The 20,480-nt window shown below is 34.3% G+C and overlaps 1 protein-coding gene across 4 annotated transcripts in view; it reads left to right on the top strand.

Moving 5' to 3' along the window:
* Nucleotides 1–20,480, top strand: part of GPHN (gephyrin) — a 562,178-nt gene that overhangs the window by 106,234 nt on the left and 435,464 nt on the right. For all 4 annotated transcript variants that reach the window (XM_063088486.1, XM_063088482.1, XM_063088484.1 and 1 more), the window contains exon 2: nucleotides 1,678–1,756. In XM_063088486.1, coding sequence (XP_062944556.1) covers nucleotides 1,678–1,756 — 79 coding nt within the window. The remainder of the gene's footprint in view (nucleotides 1–1,677; nucleotides 1,757–20,480) is intronic.

The following is a 20,480-nucleotide window of genomic DNA, read 5'->3' on the forward strand; positions in this document are numbered from 1 at the left end:
ACATATTGTTGCATTGTCTTCTGGATTCCTTAGTTTCTGTTAAAAATTGAGCTTTCAGTGTTATTGTTTTTTCCTTGAAGGTCATGTGTCATTTTTCTCCCTGTGGCTGCTTTTAAGATATTGTTATTATCTTTTATTTTCAGCATTTTGATGATGGTTGTGATTTTCTTTCACTTTTTCCAGTGAAGTGTTTGCAATACTTCCCAAGTCAGTACATTAATATATTTACCTCCTATAGTCAGTACGTTAATGTTTTTTCTTGCTCTGCTTCAGTTTGAATATTTTCTGCTGGTCTATCTTCAGGTTCACTAATCTCCTGTTTTTTTGTGTGTTGAGTTAGCTGTAAATCTTACCAATGACCTTGTAATTTCAGATGTTGTATTTTTCAGTTCTAAAATTACTACTTAATTTTTTTCATAGCTTTTTTTTTGTTGATTTTTTTTTTCAATTTACTGTTAAGATTTTTTTCTTTAACTTATTTTAAATAGTTTTTTTTAAATTTCTTGTTTTCTAAGTCTGTATCATCTGTGGGCCTGCTTATATTTATTCTTTTTTCTCTTGATTATTGGTCAAATTTTATGCCCCTTTCCATACTTTGTAATTTTTATTATATACCAAATATTGTTTATAATAGAACAGTAGAAATTGACATAAATGTTATTTTTTTCAGTCCTTTCTTAGAAAGATAATGATAAAGTTATAATCACCTCAACTCAACCACGAATTGAGTTGCATGTAGTTTGGGTAGCAGTTTTATATACACTTAGTCTGCCTCTGGTTTTAAATGTTTTAAGGGTAAGAACTGTTATGTTACAGATCCTCTCTGGTGACGTATTTATGTATTGTAAAATTATAGGAGAGATTACTATACCTTTCTGGTCCTGCTCCCTTTTACTAATTTTCTCTGTCCTGAGCAGGGTGCTTTTGGTTGAAGTAAATGTCTTGAGGGAAGACCTGTTGAAATTCTATTCTCAAAGTGTGAATTATTATTTCCACCCTGGCCCATTCTATCCACCTTCTTCTAAATCCTCATGTGTAGTCCCAGTTCTCAGCAAATATTTTAGGAAGACAACTGTATGGTTTTTGGGGGGCTCCAGTAGAGATTCCAGTCTGTCAGGCTAGCCTACAAACCATCAAGAGCTATTCTCTTTTCTCTATTAGTGTTCATCTTTCTGATTTTTAGCTTGTGCCTAAATGGCAAGTTCTCCCAGAAATCAAAAAAATCAGCAGATTGAGCTTACCTTAGAAGAGATATTACAATTCTGCAAGTTTAGTTTATCTTTTTCCTTCCATTGCTCTCCAATATTTGTAAAACTATGATTTTGGGGGTTAGTTTATTTCTTTTTTTCTAGTTGTTGTGTTAGCAGTGAATTGCCACTATGTACTAGTAAATAAATCTTATAAAAGTAAGGACAAAATTAGTCCCACATTTTTATTATTTTATATATTGTATTTATATAAAAGTCTGTGTTCTTAAATTAGTGGCTTATTATTGGGATGTCTGCTTGTTTTGAATATTAAGATTTGTTGCTAAATTTACCATGCTTAAAAATCGATGAATATTGATATTTAGAAAAAAAGAAAAAAACCAGTTTTAATTTCACAATTCCTTTTGGTCAGCAGTAGCATAAATGAAATGTAAATAAAAATAATTTTTTTTCCCCCTTTCCTGTTTAGTGAGTGATAGTTGCTTCAGGAATCTTGCAGAAGATCGCAGTGGGATAAATCTCAAAGATCTCGTACAAGATCCTTCTTTGTGAGTATTTGGTTTTTAGTATTAAGTATAATTTAAAACTTTATTATTGGTGTTACTTTTCAAAATGGTTATAACTGAGAACTAATTTAAGGTAGAGCAATTTCTTCTTTTCTAATAATCTCTTATGTATAGTGAAGCCGGATGGAACATTTTCTTTTTAGGAATAGAAAAGACTTCAGAAGGGATGGTAGCATGATTAATGGTTGACTCTCAAGGAGCAGGGCTAACAGCTGATGATATCTTGCCAATGTGGCAGTTAGGGAAGATGGTTAGTAGTTGATTTGCTCATGAAGGCAAAGTTACATTTGTTTACATAAATTTGTAGCTTTTTTGAATATATTATTTGCTATGCTTATTTATAATTATAATTAGATATATAAAATAGTTATATGTAATAATATATTTGAATATATTGAATATATTTCTAATGTTTTACATTAGAAAGCTTTGTATGGCACAGGAATTTTGGAGCATTTTATATGCTTTAATTTCTAATTTTTTTTCTTATTAGTCTCTTTATAAGCATATACTCTATTGTAATATCACTTTCTATTTCATGAATGAATTTTTTTTGCAGTTGTATATTTATTGGTTGCATGCTCTCTTCTATATGAACATACTCTACCAGTAAGATAATCCTGTATTATTATTTTTCTTAAAATCAGGGCTCATTCAGCTCTTGGTAGCAGGGGAAAGAAAATTGAGTGCTGACAGGTGCTTTCTTTCTTTCTTTCTTTCTTTCTTTCTTTTTATTTACATGCAGAAAGCACTCTAAGGTGCTTTCTTTAATGATATATAATGCATACAATAAAATATTAATAGGAAATCAGTTTTTCAGATCACATGTAAACTACCCTCCCACAAGTTTCTCTAAATAATTCATTGAGAATTTGAGGAATAAAACACAAGAATGTCCTGAAGTTGAAGGTTATTGATTCTTTAATGATTGACTAGTCATTTTTTAAAAATATTGTCACGAGGGTGCTAAAAATGTATTAAATATTGAGGTTTATAATGCAATGAGTGCAATGAGTTTCCAACCCTACTTTCTCCATTTTTATTCTTCTCTCTCTCTCTTTTCCTTGCCCAGAAGCATTGCCAATACTCTTTCTCCATGATTTTTATTCTTATGAAGATTGACAGTTGTTTTTTCAGTCCTGAAAAAAATTAAAACAAGAATGTAATTATTCTATGTGGATATAAATAAACCTAGTAAATGAATATTGAAAAACGTATATTTGCACGAAGAATTCTATTTTCCTTATGGATATGGGAGGAAACTTTATTTCCTTAAAAGATTTCACCCATTTGAATAAATAAAATTAATTATTCCATTAGTGTAATATTTGTAAGGTATATTGTTAGTACAATAGGATTATATATTTGTTTAATATAATATAATGAAAAATTGTGCTCATATGTAATGATATAAAAACTATGAAGAAGTATACTTGAATGTGCATAATAGATTATAATAATGAATTGTAGTGTTTTGGAAGAATTTGGTATGTCTTTCCAGAATGTGGTGTAATATCTGTCATTTAACTAACCTACCACTAAGTTCTAAATTTAATCTTAGTATTCTAAGAAAAATTCATCTTAGACCACTTATTGGATGGACAAAATAACTATGAAAGTCTCTGTTTTAAAACAGTCAGATATCTTGATTTAGCGTCATTCTCTTAAGAATATTAGAATTCAGGGAGAAATGGTTTGTTTTTGCTCTTGCCTGCTTGGATTTGGAAGGAACTTTTTCTTTATTAAGAGTTGTCAGAATTAGTGACTCAAGTTCATGTTTTAGAGATAAATTTCTTACTTGGTAAAATCCTTTAGAGAAAGAAATGCCCAGTGTGGGGGAAAAAGTATTTTTTCAGTTGTTAAGGTAGGAAAATTTTAATTCTGAGTTCTCCCTTCTGATTGCAAGATTCGTTTAGTACATACTTAATAGGTAAAGATTTTTTTTTTAAAGCCAGGTGTCTCTTTTCTGTCCCAGACTCTTGACATAAACCTTTTCATTGATTCATGTACAGTAGACCATTCTGTATTGAGTTGAATTGTTTATGTTGCAAGATTGAATAGGAAATATGTTGGAAACACCTTTTTTAGAAAAGTCACCTGTATAAAAAATCACTGTCATTTGATGAGTACTCCAGACTAATATAATGTTTATTAAAATTGCATATATATGTTATTTTAATAAATGTTCCAAATACAAAATATTATTAGAATAAGATGTATATTGAATAAGCGCTTTGTATGTTAATGTGCCTGGCAGATTTGTGTTATAATTCATCTACCTGAGCTGCTGATGCTGAAAGGAGTTGATGATAAATAAGAATTAAGTATTTCAAGCACCAATACTATTAGAAAGGAAGACAGAATCACAAAGGAGGAAAAAGTAGGCTGAGGAAAACCCAGGCTTGTATGGTCAATATTGACACTCAGAGCAGTGTGTTGTGTGTCTTAATCAGATAAATGAACAGGTATAGAATTTCTGTGGATGAAGTACAGAAATAAAACTGAATCAAGTATGTATATATATATAAAATGATGTTAAAACCAAAAGCGGTCAGTGTTAGAGGAGAGGTTTACTGCCTCAGAGATTGAAAAGGCAGAACCTAAAATGCATGATTCATACTCTAAATCTATGTCAAGCTAATGGATTAATGTGATAGGCACTCTGTAATTTATCTAAATTTACATACCCCAAGATTTTGCATCCATTGTAATAAAACTAGTTACTGGGCTTGAATGAAATGTCTAAACATGATGAAGGAGGTATGCTATAGAAGAAAAGAAACATGAGAAAGTTGTGCATCTGACTTTCTGTTCTTGCTACTAACTTTTGATCTGTTGTAGTAATGGGAGCAGAATGTGACTTGTGGCCAGGCTGAGATTAAGGGGTTACCTGAGAAGTTCTCTTCTTTGCATAGTAACTCTGAGCATACTTGTTTTTTTTATCACAATCCTGTAGGTGTTAAGTGTAAGAGACAGATGTCAATAGACGTCAATGGAAAATTCCAGAAATAAACAGTTCATAAATCTTAAATTGCACACTGTTCTGAGTAGCATCATGAAATCTCATGCTGTTCCACTCCATTTTGCCTGGGACATGAACTGTTTCTTTGTCTAGAGCATCTATGCTGTATATGCCACTCACCCATTAGTCACCTGGTTGCCATATTGGTTATCATGTCAACTGTCATGCTATTGCAGTGCTTATGTTTCAAGTAACCCTTATTTTACTTAATAATGGGCCCAAAGCACAAGAGTAGTGATGCTGACAATTTGGATATGCCAAAAGGAAGCTGTAAAGTACTTTTCTTTCAGTGAAAGATGTAAGTTCTTGACTTAATAAGGAGAGAAAAGAAAACCATATGCTGAGGTTGTAAGATCTATGATAAGAACAAATTCAACAGTGAAATTGTGAAGAAAGAAAAAGAAATTTACGCATAGTGTATATAGGGTTCTATCCTATCCATGGTTTCAGGCATCCACTGGAAGCCTTAGAAAGTATCCTCCTCGGATAAGAGTGCACTACTGTATATGCAAAAGAGGTACTGTATACAGGGTACTTTAAGTTGTATTCAGTTGTGTTCTCTATAGATGTAATTCCTTAAAGTGCTTTCAAATCCCCATTGACTATATGTTGAAGATAAGAGATAAGACATATGACCATATTTGTGCTTTAGATTTCTTATTATTTGTAAACTATCATAAATAATTAAATGAACTCCCTCATTTATAGATATTATTGACTAAAAAAGAAAAAGTATGAAAATAAGTAGACAAATCTGTTTGTACTATTCATGATGTTAATACTGATTGTGTGTATTGGGGGGGTGAGGTGTGCATCTCTTTATTTAAATTGCAGAGGCTCTTAAAAATTTAGAATCATCTTAGGGCTAGCAAGTTACCTCAGTTGGTTAGAGCATGGTGCTGATAACACTGAGGCCCAGGATTCAATCCCTGTACCAGCCAGCAAGCTGCCCAAACACACACACACACACACACACACACACACACACACACACACACACACACACACACACACAAAACAAGAACAAAAAACAAAAAAACACACACAAGAAAAAAGAACAATTTAGGACCATCTTGGATGTGTATGTTTTAAGATAGTTAGAGGAAGAATTGTTTAATGTATGGAAGTATTGGCCATCTCTGAATGGTAGTAATGCAATTCAGACTGCAAGATATTAGTAATTTTCCTTATAGTCAAATAGGGAAAATTTTCCATTGTGTGTGTATACCACATTTTGTTTATTCATTCATCCATCAATGGAATGTTGGGTTGCTTGGCTGTTGTGAATAATTCTCCTATGAATATGGGCATACAGTATCTCCTTGGGATCCTTTTTTCAATTCTTTTAGATATGTATCCAGAAGTGGAATTGCTGGGTCATATGGTAATTCTATTTTTAATTGTTTGAAGAACCATTATACTGTTCCTAATAGCAGCTGCACCATAGTACATCTCCACTAGCAATGTATGAGGTTCCCAATTTATCCACATCCTCACCAGCAGTCATTTTTTAAATATAGTAGCTGTCCTAATAGATGTGAGGTTATATGTTTTGAGTATTTTTAATTGAACTTCACTTACTTCTTCATATCTTGCCTTTACTAATGACTTTGATGCAACTCATTTAGTGAGTAAAGAAAAAAAGGTGTTCTCTATGTTTGACTATTATGATACTGTGGTATATTGTGAAGTAAGTTGTATAAAACTGTTACTTATTTAGTTAAGTAAAGTTCTCTTCACTGTCATTACAAAGAAGATTATAAAGCACAAATAAGTCCATAGTAATTTTGTAACCATAGCATTTTAGTAAATTCATCTTTCTTATTTTATATGGTTTGACTTATCTTCTATGACTGTTTCTCCCGTTATACCTCATTTGTAAAGGAGTTTGTTTTGGAAAAATAATATTTTTAGTTAGTAGATGTGAGCTTAGAAATGCAGCATACTGATTAAAAAAAACAGCCTGCTAGTTGAAATGTATTTTGTTACTATAGATAATTAATGCTTGATAATGACATTTTATGTTTAAGAACAAAGGTAAAATTGGACAAAACAGTTTCATCTACTTGTAAATTTCTTAGACATGAAAATTTTATTTATCTTTATGTACTTCTTTATAGATTTTACACCTTTGATGGAAACTTTATTCTTTTACTGGTTCAGAAACACAGCCTCTTCCCCTTAGGTATACTTGTCTTCACACTACATTCTATCTGATTAAATGATATTTTGGTCCCTTGGATCATGCCATTAAATATGAAGGATAGGCAGGATTGCTGTCTGGAATGCAGTCATCTCTAAATTTAGCCCATACTTATCTGCTGGTGTTAAGACAGGTTGCTATGGTGAATTGCATTTCTTAAAAATGCCAGTCAGCAGAGGATAAACAGTGGTTTCTGAAGTGGTTATTTTCTGTAGAGCTGTTCATTTTCATACTGCATTTTCAGGTAGATGAATTCAATTAATGTTTTTTATGGACTGTTTATAAAAAATCAATTTTAGAGTATCTTTCAGACCTTTAATATTGTTTAAGCAAAATAGAACAGTTTTTATTTTGTTATCCCTTGTTTCCCTATAGATAAATTTCATTTGGTACAGAAATGCATTTTTCCAATGGCAGCATTTTAAACATTGTTGATTTTTCTTTTTTCTCTACTACCAATAGTTCTGCTAAATCCAAGACTACTACCAAAGCTGTCTTGTTTATAACAATACCTCTAAATGTAAGTTTTATCGTTTCTAATTAGGTTCCTTTTTGGTGCTTGATGCGTTATATATTTATTGATTTATAGAGTATATACTGGGACAATACAGTTTAATCTGTCTAAGCTGGTGCTATGGTATTATGGTACTATGGTCTATGTGAAAACTGCAAATCCAAAGACATACTTTGCTTTTAGAAGACATTCGTTCATTTTCATCTATTCCTGATAATATATGCTTAAGTTTTTAATGGATTCATTCATTTTAGAATTTGTCTAATTAAAACATTAGTAGTTGCTTGAGTTTTTTAGCAATTGGCTTTAACAGACGTAGTTCCTGTAATCAAATAAAATATGATCCAAGATAGGTAATATCTAAGTTTTCTGCCTGAAGCATATAGATAGTCAATCCAGTATTTAAAACTTTTTAATGAAATGAAATAAATGATCTAATCACTTTAGGTGATTCTTTCATTTTTAAGGTACAAGAATGTAATTCAAACTAGATTAAAAAGCAAATTGGGACTTGATTGATTTAGGTAACTAAGGAGTAATTCTCACAGAATCACAAAAGAGATTCAGATACTAGGTCAGCTATGGGAACATCATGGAATAGAATCAGGGGCTTTGTGCAACTGGGTCTGTTTTTCTCACCCTCTGCCATCGTCTGTTCTGGTCTGTCTTGGCTTTACTCTCACTTAGGGCAGTTAGGCTTTCCTCATGAAACCGGGAATATGGCTACTAATTCACTCTAATTCCCTTTCTTCCCTTCCTTCTAGCTCCATGGTCTCCATCAAATGTAAAATCCCATGGAAAAGTAATCATTTCATTACTCTTGTCATATGCCCACACCTCACCCAATCACTGTAGCCAGAGGGATAGGCTGTTTTTATTGACTGGTCATGGGACAGATGGCTGTGGCCAGAATGGTGAGATACTATCAGTAAAAAGGGGGGAAGATGGTCCCCCAAGAAAAGAGTGATAAGAAGTAGGAGATGTCCACTGTATTGATTCTCAGTTGTTAATTTAAGGAAGAACTTATTCATTGATAAGAATTGTTATTACTTTAAAATAAAACATATTGCTTGCCTGCACATAGTATCTCAATTAGATAGATATTGGTAGTAATATCTGTAATAATTTTAAAGGACTACATGGTGAAATTAATTGATAATTGTTGTTCACTGTTTGCTTATGCTATTGACTGTTTATATAATAATGCACACACACAAATGTAAGTGACTCAGATGAATTTACTACTTTATTGCAACTGGATTTGTTACTTTTATCACTTTAATTACAACTGGACGGCAGGTGGAATAACAACAGGTTATTTCTGTTTTCCATAATTCCTTTATTCTAAAAAGAGGAACTTCAGCACTCTAAACCAAAAAGGAAAAAGAAGTCAAACATTCTCATTCACCCTTCCATTATAATACTTTAACTGAGGAATATTATTAAAGAGACATAAGTTTTTAATGGAAGCATTGATGAAGGGTTCCAAGAGGAAGTAATCATTGACATGAAGCTTTTGTTAAAAAAGAAAGAATGAGATACAGAAAGAAAAAAGGATGGGAGGAAAGAATGTAGGAAGGGAGGAAGGAGAAAAGGAAGGAAGAAGGGAGAGAAAGAGATTGGTTATGAGAAAGAATGGAAACTTTATGAATACATTACAATGTTTAGAAACCTAGTTTGGCTGAAGATGAATGAACGTATAAAAGGTTAAAATTAATGATTAAAAGGAAGCTTTGATAGCCATGATGTCATTGTCTACTTATATTAGTTTTAGATTGATGTTTAACAAATTACCAGAAACTTACTGGCTTAAAACAACACATACTATCTCAGTTTCCATGAGTCAGGATTTTGAGTCCCCTTCTCAGGGACTCCCAAAATTGCAGTCAAAGTTTTGGTTAGGTTGCATTTTCATCTGGTGGTTTGACTGGGAAAGAATTGCTTCCAAACTCATTTAAGTTATTGATAGAATTTATGCCTTTGTGGTTTATGATAAGACTTTTTGCTGCCTTTTGGCTAGTTGCTATCTACAACTCATATCCCCTTTGCTATATATAATGTTGCCTGACCATGAGAGTACATATGATCACCTTTGTTATGTTCTATTGGCTAGAAGCAAGTCAGAGAATATGTCCCCATATTCAAGGGACAGGGATTGCACAAAGGTGTGAATAACAGAAGGTGGGAGTCATTGGGGGTCACCTTAGGATCTTTGGCCATGCTACTTTTGAAATTTCTTTTCTATATGGAGTCATATTTAATTAGTTTAATTTATTTAAAGTCATAGAACAACATAGTGATGGACTACCTGACAACCAAGCATTGTGCTCTTTCCATTCCCAGTCTGAATTTTGACTTTTGTTGTTTTTTTGTTATCACATTTGTTTTCTGAGTTTATTAAAAATATGATGAACACATCTAAGCACTGGACTTCTAGGTACTGGCATTAAACTATTTAAAAATTTTTTTTTCTGTATGGACTGTAGGCATATGATTTTTTGATCATTTAATTGTTTTCTCATGATAAACTTAAAAAAAATTTTTTCTCTCAATTTTTTTTTGTAGAAGGAAGAATAGACTTTTTGGTTTTGGTTTATGTTGCTATCTGAGGAGTGAGACTGAAAGACTGAAAGTAATATTTAATGGCTGCAAAAGAAAGGTCTAAATGGAATAATGGCAATTGAGTCCTGTATATGAACTCCTCCATGGATTTTTCAGTGGCAGATCACTGGCTGTGGACTGGGAAGACCGTTAGGCAGGCAAAGAAGTTTGCTAATCAGAAGTCTGCATAAATATTCTTCTTTAATGAGCTTCCTAAGAAACACCTGCTTGTGACTCAGCCCAAATTAGGAAGAAAATAACAAAAGAAAAGCGAGAAGATTCCATTTGTTTCCTTTCTAGATGTCTTGAGAGTTTAAAATTTCTGAAATACTATTCTTTAAGAGATTATGGAGAACTAAATTATCTCTATCCAACTGAGAAAATGTTTTATAATGCTAGTCTGTTGGACAGCAGTATCAAGGAGACCAGCCTCTGCTGTTACCTAGACAGTGTAGTAAAGAATAGTTATCCTAATATTTTTTGCTCTTTGAAAGAAAGTAAATGTAAGTTAAGTTTAGAAGTAAGCTAAATTTTTAAATTTAAGGCAGTTCATTTAGGAAAGAAGGCTGGTGGAGCTGACTTAGGAGATCATGCAGAAGCACCCAAGCATGTGTTCCTCCTATGTGTTTTCAGAGCACACATCATAGCTTTTTACACTGTTATAATTGTCTGTTTACTGTCTGTATTTCTCAATGGATTATAACCTACTTAAGGGCAGAGACTGTGTTCATGTTTATTGTTATATCACTACCACCTACCGTAGTGTTTACTACACAGCAGAATCATCAGAAATATTCCTTAAATAGATGAATGAATGAATCAACGAATCAAAGAGTCAATTAATGTATGAATGATTTAGTGGCTAAATGAAAGAATAGGTAATGTAGAGAGTAAGGGAGTAACAGAATCAATATATAGTAAATATATATTGGTAAATCCTGCCTTTTCCCCTTTCTTCAGGCATTTCTGTTCTATTCAGTACTTTGTTGGTGCTCAGTTCAAAAATTCATTCTCTGGCAACCTGATTTCTGTATTTAAACTTTGATCAACACTGGTTCCCTTTGCAGCCTCAGCATCTTTGTAAGTGTGTATGAGATAATGAGAGACCTAAATCCAGGAGCAAAAGGAAATGATAATCTCACTAATCCCTTGGATTTTATTTACAGGCACTTGCTGCCCAGAATACCCCAAGCAGATATAGCCAAGAAAGGATTCCATTCTTTCCTAGTGAAGTCAAGAAGGATGCCCAAAAGCATTTTCAGAGTTGAATGTATTTTCTGAACAGCTCACATTGAAAAAAAACTTCATAGCATAATTTTGGTAGAGGAAAAAAATATTTTGAGTAGTTCAGGCCTAAATTATCTTGTTTCTTAAGAGTCAATAATTTTTAAAAAGTAGGTTGAGAATATGGTGTTCTGTTTTTTTCTTCCTCTAAAGGTTTATCTTATCTTCCTTTTTTTATGTATTAAGAGCATGGTCAGATTTTGGAAAATACATGAGTACAGGGTATAAGGCGAAGCAACATTTGTATTGTGTCAGAATTTCACTTAGTCACCTGGCGTTGAGTGCAAATTCTTACAGTCCAGTTTGACTGGAAGTAACATAATTGTCTTGAGATTTTTTTTAGCACAAATGGAAGAAATTCAATTAGGGTATTTCAAATGAAGTAGTTTAAAACTCCTTCCCACTTCCCCCAGCCCTGTCACTAAGCCATGAATTTAGGAGAACTTTAAAAAGTAAGTGAATATTTATTGAGTATCTACCATGTGTCACTTAATATGGTAGGGCCTGCAAAATACTGGTGAATAAAGTAGGCATGGTCCTTTCTATAATTTCTGGGCCAGGTGAATAAAATGGAATAAAGATTACTGTTTTTGCTTCCAGGATACCTCTGCGAAGGACAGTGGCTTGGGAAAGTGGTAGATATTTCTAAAAAGATGTAATCCAAAGATCAGTTGTGTACCCTGGTAAAGTATATTATTTTCTTATATACATTAATTATAAATTTAAAATTTAGTTATTTCTTTGATTTATTCAGATCAATAACTCAGTCAAGATGATTGAATTCAAGAAAGCCACCCAGAGTAAGTTGTAGTTTGTCAGTGCTTCTCTTAAAACATATTAGCAAAGATGGTACACAGTATTTTAGATATGACCTGGCTGTCTCTGAGGAGATTGAGACTCTTGCAGAAATTGTGTTTTTTGTACTACTTCTAATTTTTTGTGAGTTCACTTTAACTTTTTTTGTTTTTGGTTGGGTGGGGAGCCTGGTCAGCTACTTTTCTTTCCTTTCCGAGGGATCTTTTATATTTTTAAACACTATATTCTTTATTGATATGTAAATCACATACCATACAATTGACTCATTTAAAGTTTACACTTCAATGGTTTTTGGTATATTCACAGAATTGTGCAACCATCACGATTATCAATTTTAGAATATTTTCATCTCTCCAAAAAGAAACCCTAAACCATTAACATTCACTCCCCGTTTTCCCCAACCTTTTTCTCATAGGCAACCAACAATCTACTTTGTCTCTACATTTGCTTACTTTCGACATTTTACATAAATTAAATCATACGAATGTGTTTTGTGACTGTCTTCTTTAACTTAGTGTGATATCTTCAAAGTTCAGCCATGTTGTAACACATAAGAGTACTTCATTCCTTTTTATTGCTGAGTTGTATTCTGCTGTATGGTTATATCACATTTTGTTTTTCCATTCATCAATTGATAGGCATTTGGGTGGGGTTTTTTTGTCTTCACTCTTGGCTATTATAAATAATGCTGCTGTGATTATTTGTGTGCAAGTTTTTCTGTGTAAGTATGTTTACTTGTCTCTTGGTTATGAACCTACTAGTGAAATTGCTAGGTCATAACTTCATGTTTAACATTTTGAGGAAGTGCCAAATGTTTTCCAAAGCAGCTGATTCTTTTTTTTTCCTCTAGTTTTTTAAAATTGTGGAAAAATACACATACATAAAGTTTACCATCTTAACCATTTTTAAGTGTACAGTTCAGTGATATTAAGTGCATTAATTATTGTTCTGCAACCATCACCACCATCCATCTTCAGAACTTTTTCATCTTCCCCAACTGAAACTCTGTACCCATTAAAAACTAACTTCCAATTTCCCTTCCTCCCAGCTCCTGGAAACCACCATTCTATTTCCTATCTACGAATTTGACCACTCTAGGAACCTACTATGGGTGGAATCATACAATATTTATCCTTTTGTGACTGGCTTATTTCAAGGAATAATGTTATCAAAGTTTCTTCCATGTTATAGCATTTGTCAAAATTTCTTCCTTTCTAAGGCTGAATAATATTCCATTGTGTAGCTATGCCACATTTTGCTTATACATTCATCTGTCTATGGATGCAGGTTGCTTTTACCTTTTGGCTATTGTGAATAATGCCACCGTGAACATGAGTATACATCTCTTTGTTAGATTCCCTGCTTTTGCTTGTTTTGATTATATTTTGAGAAGTGGCATTGCTGGACCATATAGTAATTCTGTTTAATTTTTTGAGGTATACCGTTTCCCACAGTGGGTGCATCATTTTATATTTCTACCAGCAATGTATGAGGCTTCCAGTTTCTCCATATCCTCACCAACACTTGTTGTGTTCTGTTTGTTTGTTTTTAGAGTAGCCATCCAAAAGGGTGTGAAGCAGTATGTCATTGTTTTGATTTGTATTTTCCTAATGATTAGTAGTGTTGATCATTTTTTCATGTCCTTACTGGCCATTAGTACATCTTCTTTAGAGGACACTGAAGTCCCTTGCCCATCTTTTAATCAGGTTGCTTGTCTTTTGTTCTTGAGTTGTAGGAATTCTTTATATATATAGTTGATCTTTGAAAAACACAGGAGTTGGGCTGCCGATCCCTCACACAGTCTAAAATCCATGTATAACTTTTGACTCCCCCAAAACTTAACTACAAATAACCTACTGTTGACCAGAAGCCTTATCAATAACATAAACAGTCAATTAATACATATTTTGTATGTTATATGTATTACATGCTGTATTCGTAGGATAAAGTAAGGTAGAGAAAACAAAATGTTATTAAGAAAACCATAAGGAAGAAAGAATACATTTCTGGTACTAGACACTATTTATTGAAAAAATCTGCATGTAAGTGGACCAACACAATTAAGTGGACCCATGCAGTTCAAAACCATGTTGTTCAAGGGTCAACTATAGTCTGTATATCAATCCCCTATCATAAATATGACTTGCTAATATTTGCTACCATTCTGTGAGTTGCTTTTCACCCTGTTTATAGTGTCCTTTGATATACAAAGTTATAATTTGAGGTCCAACTTATTAATTTTTTTCCTTTGTTCCTTGTGATTTTGGTGTCACATCCAAGGAATTATTGTCAAATAGAATTTTATGAAGCCTTTCACCTATATTTTCTTCTAACAGTTTTATGGTTTTAGCTCCTACATTTAGGTTTTTGACCCATTTTGAGTTAATTTTTGTAGAAGGTGAGTATTCATTTCTGTTGCTTATAACAAAATACCTGAAACTGGGTAATTTATAAGGAAATGAAATTTATTTCCTACAGTTTTGTAGAGTGGGAGGGCCAAAGTCCAGGGAGCACATCTGGTGAGGGTCTTTTCCTGGTGGTGACTCTATAGCAACCCAGGGTATCACATGGCGGAGTAGCTGAGCAAGAGAAAGCTAAGCTTCTCACTCCCTCTCCTTATAAAGCTATCGTAACCATGCCAATGACCACCATTAAACCATCAGTGCATTAATCCATTCACTAGAGCATGGTCCTCACAATCTAATCACCTCTTAAAGGCCCCATCTTTCCCAAATGGGGTTTCCCACTCTTTTAACACAGTCACAGTGAGGATTAAGTTTCTATGAGCTTTGGGAGAACATTCAGTTCATAGCAAGGTGTGAGCAAAAATCCAACTCATTATTTTGCATGTGGATATCCAATTTTTCCAGGAGTGCAAAATTTTAATTCCTCTAATAGTTTTTCTCTATGATTTGAGTATTTCCTTAGTGATTACTCTAGGGCTTATAACAAATATCTTAAGTTACCAGAATCTACTTCAGATTTGTATTAATTTAATTCTGTTTAAATATAGGAATGTTACTCCTATTTAGAGCTATTCCTTCTCTCTTTTGGTGCAATTATTATTATACTTATTTCCTCTATATATGTTGTAAAACAAACAAATACATACACTGTTATAATTATTAGGTTATGTAATCTTACGTCTTTTCAAGAGGCTAAGAAAAAGTATGTGTGTGTGTGTATATATATATAAGTATATGTATATATATAAGTATGTGTACATACAGATACTCCTCAACTTACTGTTAAGGAGGGGTTGCTTCCTGTTAAGCCCATCATAAAATGAAAAAATTGTTAAGTATAACCATTGTAAGTCAGGGACTATCTGTACTTATTTAATATATTAATATATACTATGTATTAATGTACAATACACACACACACACACACACACACACACATATATATAATTCTCTCTCTCTCATATTAACCTAAAATGGTAAAAACCAGGTTAATATAACAAACAGTACTTTATATATTTTAGTGTATATATATTTTGGTTCCCTTCGTCTGTTCATGTAGACTGAATTTACCATCTGGTGTCATTTCCTAATGCAATACAGCTTTCTCTGTCCCACCTCCTTTGTGCTATTACTATCAAATACATTTCATTTCTGTGTATTGTAGGCCCAATAAAACAATTATATATATACCACTTTATATAATAGCCCTTTAAAACAAGAAAAAGAAGAGAAGAAATATGAAATTATAATGTAATAATTACCCACATAATTACCTTTGCTACTCATTTTGTGTGTGTATGTGTGTATCTGTGTGTGTATTTGAAATCTGTCTGTGTCACTCCTTTTCAGCCTTGAAAACATTAATTTATCTTTTTGAAAATAATTTACTTATTTTTATTGAAACATAATTGATTGTACAAATCCGTGAGGTGCTGCATTGAATATTTGGAATTAATTTTCCTTCTAATTTTCTACTATTCATCTTACTTTTTCTTGTTTGGTTTTACCTTTTCTTGACTTCTTTTGGATTGAAACCGTTTATATTTCCTCCATCCACATTGTTTTACAGATTTAACAACTATATTTCAACTCTTCTTGTAGTCACTCTTAAAAATTTAAAGGCAGCTCTCTGCTCCACCATTTTCTTCCATGTGAGACCCTTCCATTGCTGTAAAGCCACCACCAAAGAAGACCCTCACCAGATGTGTTCCCTGGACTTTGGACTTCCCAGCCTCCAAAACTACTAAAGGCTGAGCTCTAAGAGCTGTAGTGACATTTCTGAAAATTATGGAAAATACACCTACATTTTTACATCACATCCCCATACTCCTGGCTGTGCTGGGTACAAATTTTATTATCTGAAGAAGGAATGCTCCCTCTAGAGGACTCGAGAATGGTGCAACTGAACTTCTAAAAATAAAAACAAGACAGTGCACACAGAGTGGGGAGACGTCCGGCATGGGAGGCGGAGACTCGGCAGAAACCACACACCCTGTGGGGCCGCCACTGCGTGATCCAGCAGGTAGGCTTCAGTGCAGGCACCCGGCTCCATCCCCAGCCCCGCCTAGTGTGCTCAGAGAAGGGAGACATCCGGCAGGGGAGACAGGAACTCCACGGGGACCACAATGCTTCCGCGGGATCCAACAGCCCATCCCAATGTGTACGGAGCACAGAGACGTCCAGCAAGGGAGATAGAAGCTCCGTAGAGTCCACACACCCTGTGGGGGGGCTGCCGCCGTGTGATCCAGCAGCAGGTAGGCTTCACTGCTGCCACCCGGCTCCATCCCAAACCTGGCCTACAACGCACAGAGCAGGGAGACATCCTGTAGGGGAAGGGGAAGCTCTGCAGAGACCACACGCTCTGCGGTGCCTCGGTGCATCCCAGCAGCCCAGGTCAGAGCGCACGGAACATGGAGATGTCCTGCACAGGAGGTGGAAGCTCAGCAGAGACCACACACCCTGTGGTACCACCCCGTGATCCAGCAGCGCAGCAGAGTCCAAGCTGACCAGAGAGGTGGCTCCCCGGAGAGGCCCAATACCCGAGGCAACCACACACACAAGGAACTAGAGGCCAACTGAACAGTCACCGAGGTAGCCATACCAAATTGGCAACCACAGCAACACCTTAGTTAGTCAATAGTGTCAAACCTGTGGACTGTGAAACCCCCTGCCACAATGAATAAACATAAAAAAAAAGGTACCAGAAATACAAAAAATCAAGAAAGTACACCACCAAAAGTTAATAAATCTCCAACTCTAGATCCCATAGAACAAGAAGCCTTTAAAATGACTGACAAGGAATTTCGAGTGAAAATTCTAAGGAAACTGAATGAGACACAAGAAAAATCAGCTAGACATCATGATGAAACGAGGAAAAATATACAGGACCTGAAAGAGGAAATGTACAAGGAAATCAATGTCCTGAAAAAGAATGTAGCAGAACTTGCCGAACTGAAGAAGGTATTCAGCGAAATAAAAAACACAATGGAAAGTTTAACCAGCAGGCTTGCGGAAGTTGAAGAGAGAACCTCTGCACTTGAAGATGGGCTGTTTGAAATAATACAAGCAGACAAAAAAAAGAAAAAAAGAAAAAAGAATCAAAGACATTGAAGAAAATCTGAGAGAGATATCAGACAACCTTAAGCGCTCAAATATCCGAGTCATGGGTATTCCAGAAGGGGAGGAAAAAGGAGATTGCATTGAAAACATATTCAACAAAATCGTGGCAGAAAACTTCCCAGGTATAGGAAAAATCACAGATCTTCAGATCGAGGAAGCTCAATGATCTCCAAACGTATTCAACCCAAAAAGGTCTTCTCCAAGACATGTTATAGTCAAATTGGCAAAACTCAAAGACAAAGTGAGAATCTTAAAAGCTGCAAGAGAAAAGCGTCAAATCACCTATAAGGGAGCCCCAATCAGACTAACATCAGACTTTTCATCACAAACCCTAAAAGCTAGAAAGGAATGGGATGATATATTCAAAATACTAAAAGACAGAGATTACCAGCCAAGAATACTCTACCCTGCAAGGCTATCCTTCTGAAATGAAGGGCAAATAGTATATTTCTCAGACAAACAAAAACTGCGGGAGTTCAGCACCACACGACCACCCTTACAAGAAATCCTCAAGGGAGTACTGGGTTTGGTTCCTAAAAAATAACTACCAATGCCATAAAAACCCAAGAAGAATCTAAACCCACTAGTATAATAAAAATGGCATTCATGAAGAGAAAACAAACAAACAAAAATGCTATCTACAACCTAAGGAACCAACAAACACAGAAAACAAACACTAAATCAGAAAGCTAGGAACAAAAGACACCCAAGACAATCAAACAATCAATAAAATGCTAGGAATAAATCAACACTTTTCAATAACAACTCTTAATGTTAAAGGCTTAAATTCCCCAATCAAAAGACACAGACTGGCTGACTGGATTAAAAAGGAGGACCCAACTATATGCTGCCTACAAGAGACCCATCTCACCCATAAAGACTCACATAGACTAAGAGTGAAAGGATGGGAGAAGATTTACCATGCAAACAGAAAAGAAAAACGAGCTGGAGTAGCTATTCTTATATCTGATAAAATAGACTTTAAACTAAAAACCATAACAAGAGAAAATGAGGGACACTACTTAATGATAAAAGGACTGATGCGTCAAGGACACATAACAATCATAAATATGTACACACCCAATGTTGGAGGAGCCAGATTTATAAAACAAACTCTATTAGACCTAAAGAAGGAAATAGACACTAATACCATAATAGCAGGGGACCTGAACACCCCACTGTCAATATTAGATAGATCATCTAGGCAAAGAATCAGTAGAGAAACACAAGATCTAAACAAGACTCTAGACCAATTGGAATTGGCAGGTATCTACAGAACATTCCATCCAACAACCTCAGAATATTCATTCTTCTCATCAGCACATGGATCATTCTCCAGGATAGATCACATATTAGGTCACAGATCAAGTCTCAACAAATTCAAAAAAATTGGAATTATCCCATGTATCTTCTCAGACCACAATGGATTAAAACTAGAAATTAATAACAAACGAAACTCTGGAAACTGTACAAACACATGGAAATTAAACAGCATTCTACTTAATGACATATGGGTCCAAGAAGAAATCAAGCAGGAAATCAAAAAATTTATTGAAACTAATGAAAATAATGATACATCATACCAAAACCTGTGGGATACTGCAAAAGCAGTATTAAGGGGTAAATTCATTGCATTAAATGCTCACCTCAGAAGAATGGAAAGATGGCAAGTGAACAACCTAACACTTCACCTTAAAGAACTAGAAAAACAAGAACAATCCAAACCTAAAGTTAGCAGACGGAAAGAAATCATTAAGCTCAGAGCAGAACTGAATGAAATTGAAACCCAAAAACAATACAAAAGATCAATGAATCAAAAAGTTGGTTTTTTGAAAAGATAAATAAAATAGACAAACCATTGGCATGGCTAACAAAAAAAAGAAGAGAAAATATTCAAAGAACAAAAATTAGAAATGAAAAAGGTGATATTACAACTGATTCATCTGAAATACAAGGAATCATTCTTGACTACTATAAACAACTATACGCCAACAAATTTGAAAATCTGGAGGAAATGGATAAATTTCTGGGCACACACAAGCTCCCAAAACTGAATCATGAAGACGCAGAAAATCTGAACAGACCAATATCAAAAAAGGAGATTGAAGCTGTTATCAGAAGGCTCCCAACAAAGAAAAGCCCAGGACCAGATGGATTCACAGCAGAATTTTACCAAACATTCAAAGAGGAATTGACACCGATTCTTTACAAACTATTCCAAAAGATTGAAACAGACGCAAATCTCCCAAACTCATTCTGTGAAGCAAACATCATCCTGATACTAAAACCAAGTAAAGATATAACCAAAAAAGAAAACTACAAGCCGATATCCTTGATGAATATAGATGAAAAAATCCTCACTAAAATACTAGCAAACAATACAGCAACACATACGTAAAGTCATTCACCTCGATCAAGTGGGATTCATCCCAGGGATGCAAGGTTGGTTCAACATACGCAAATCGATAAATGTGATACACCATATCAATAAACTCAAACACAAGGACCATATGATCATCTCTATAGATGCTGAAAAAGCATTTGATAAAGTTCAGCACTCATTCATGACAAAGACCCTCTATAAGTTAGGTATAGATGGAAAGTATCTCAACATAATTAAAGCTATATATGATAAACCCCCTGTCAATATCATCCTGAATGGGGAAAAGCTGAAAGCTTTT

Source organism: Cynocephalus volans, chromosome 3 (assembly GCF_027409185.1).
Source record: "Cynocephalus volans isolate mCynVol1 chromosome 3, mCynVol1.pri, whole genome shotgun sequence".
Taxonomy (NCBI): Eukaryota; Metazoa; Chordata; class Mammalia; order Dermoptera; family Cynocephalidae; genus Cynocephalus; species Cynocephalus volans.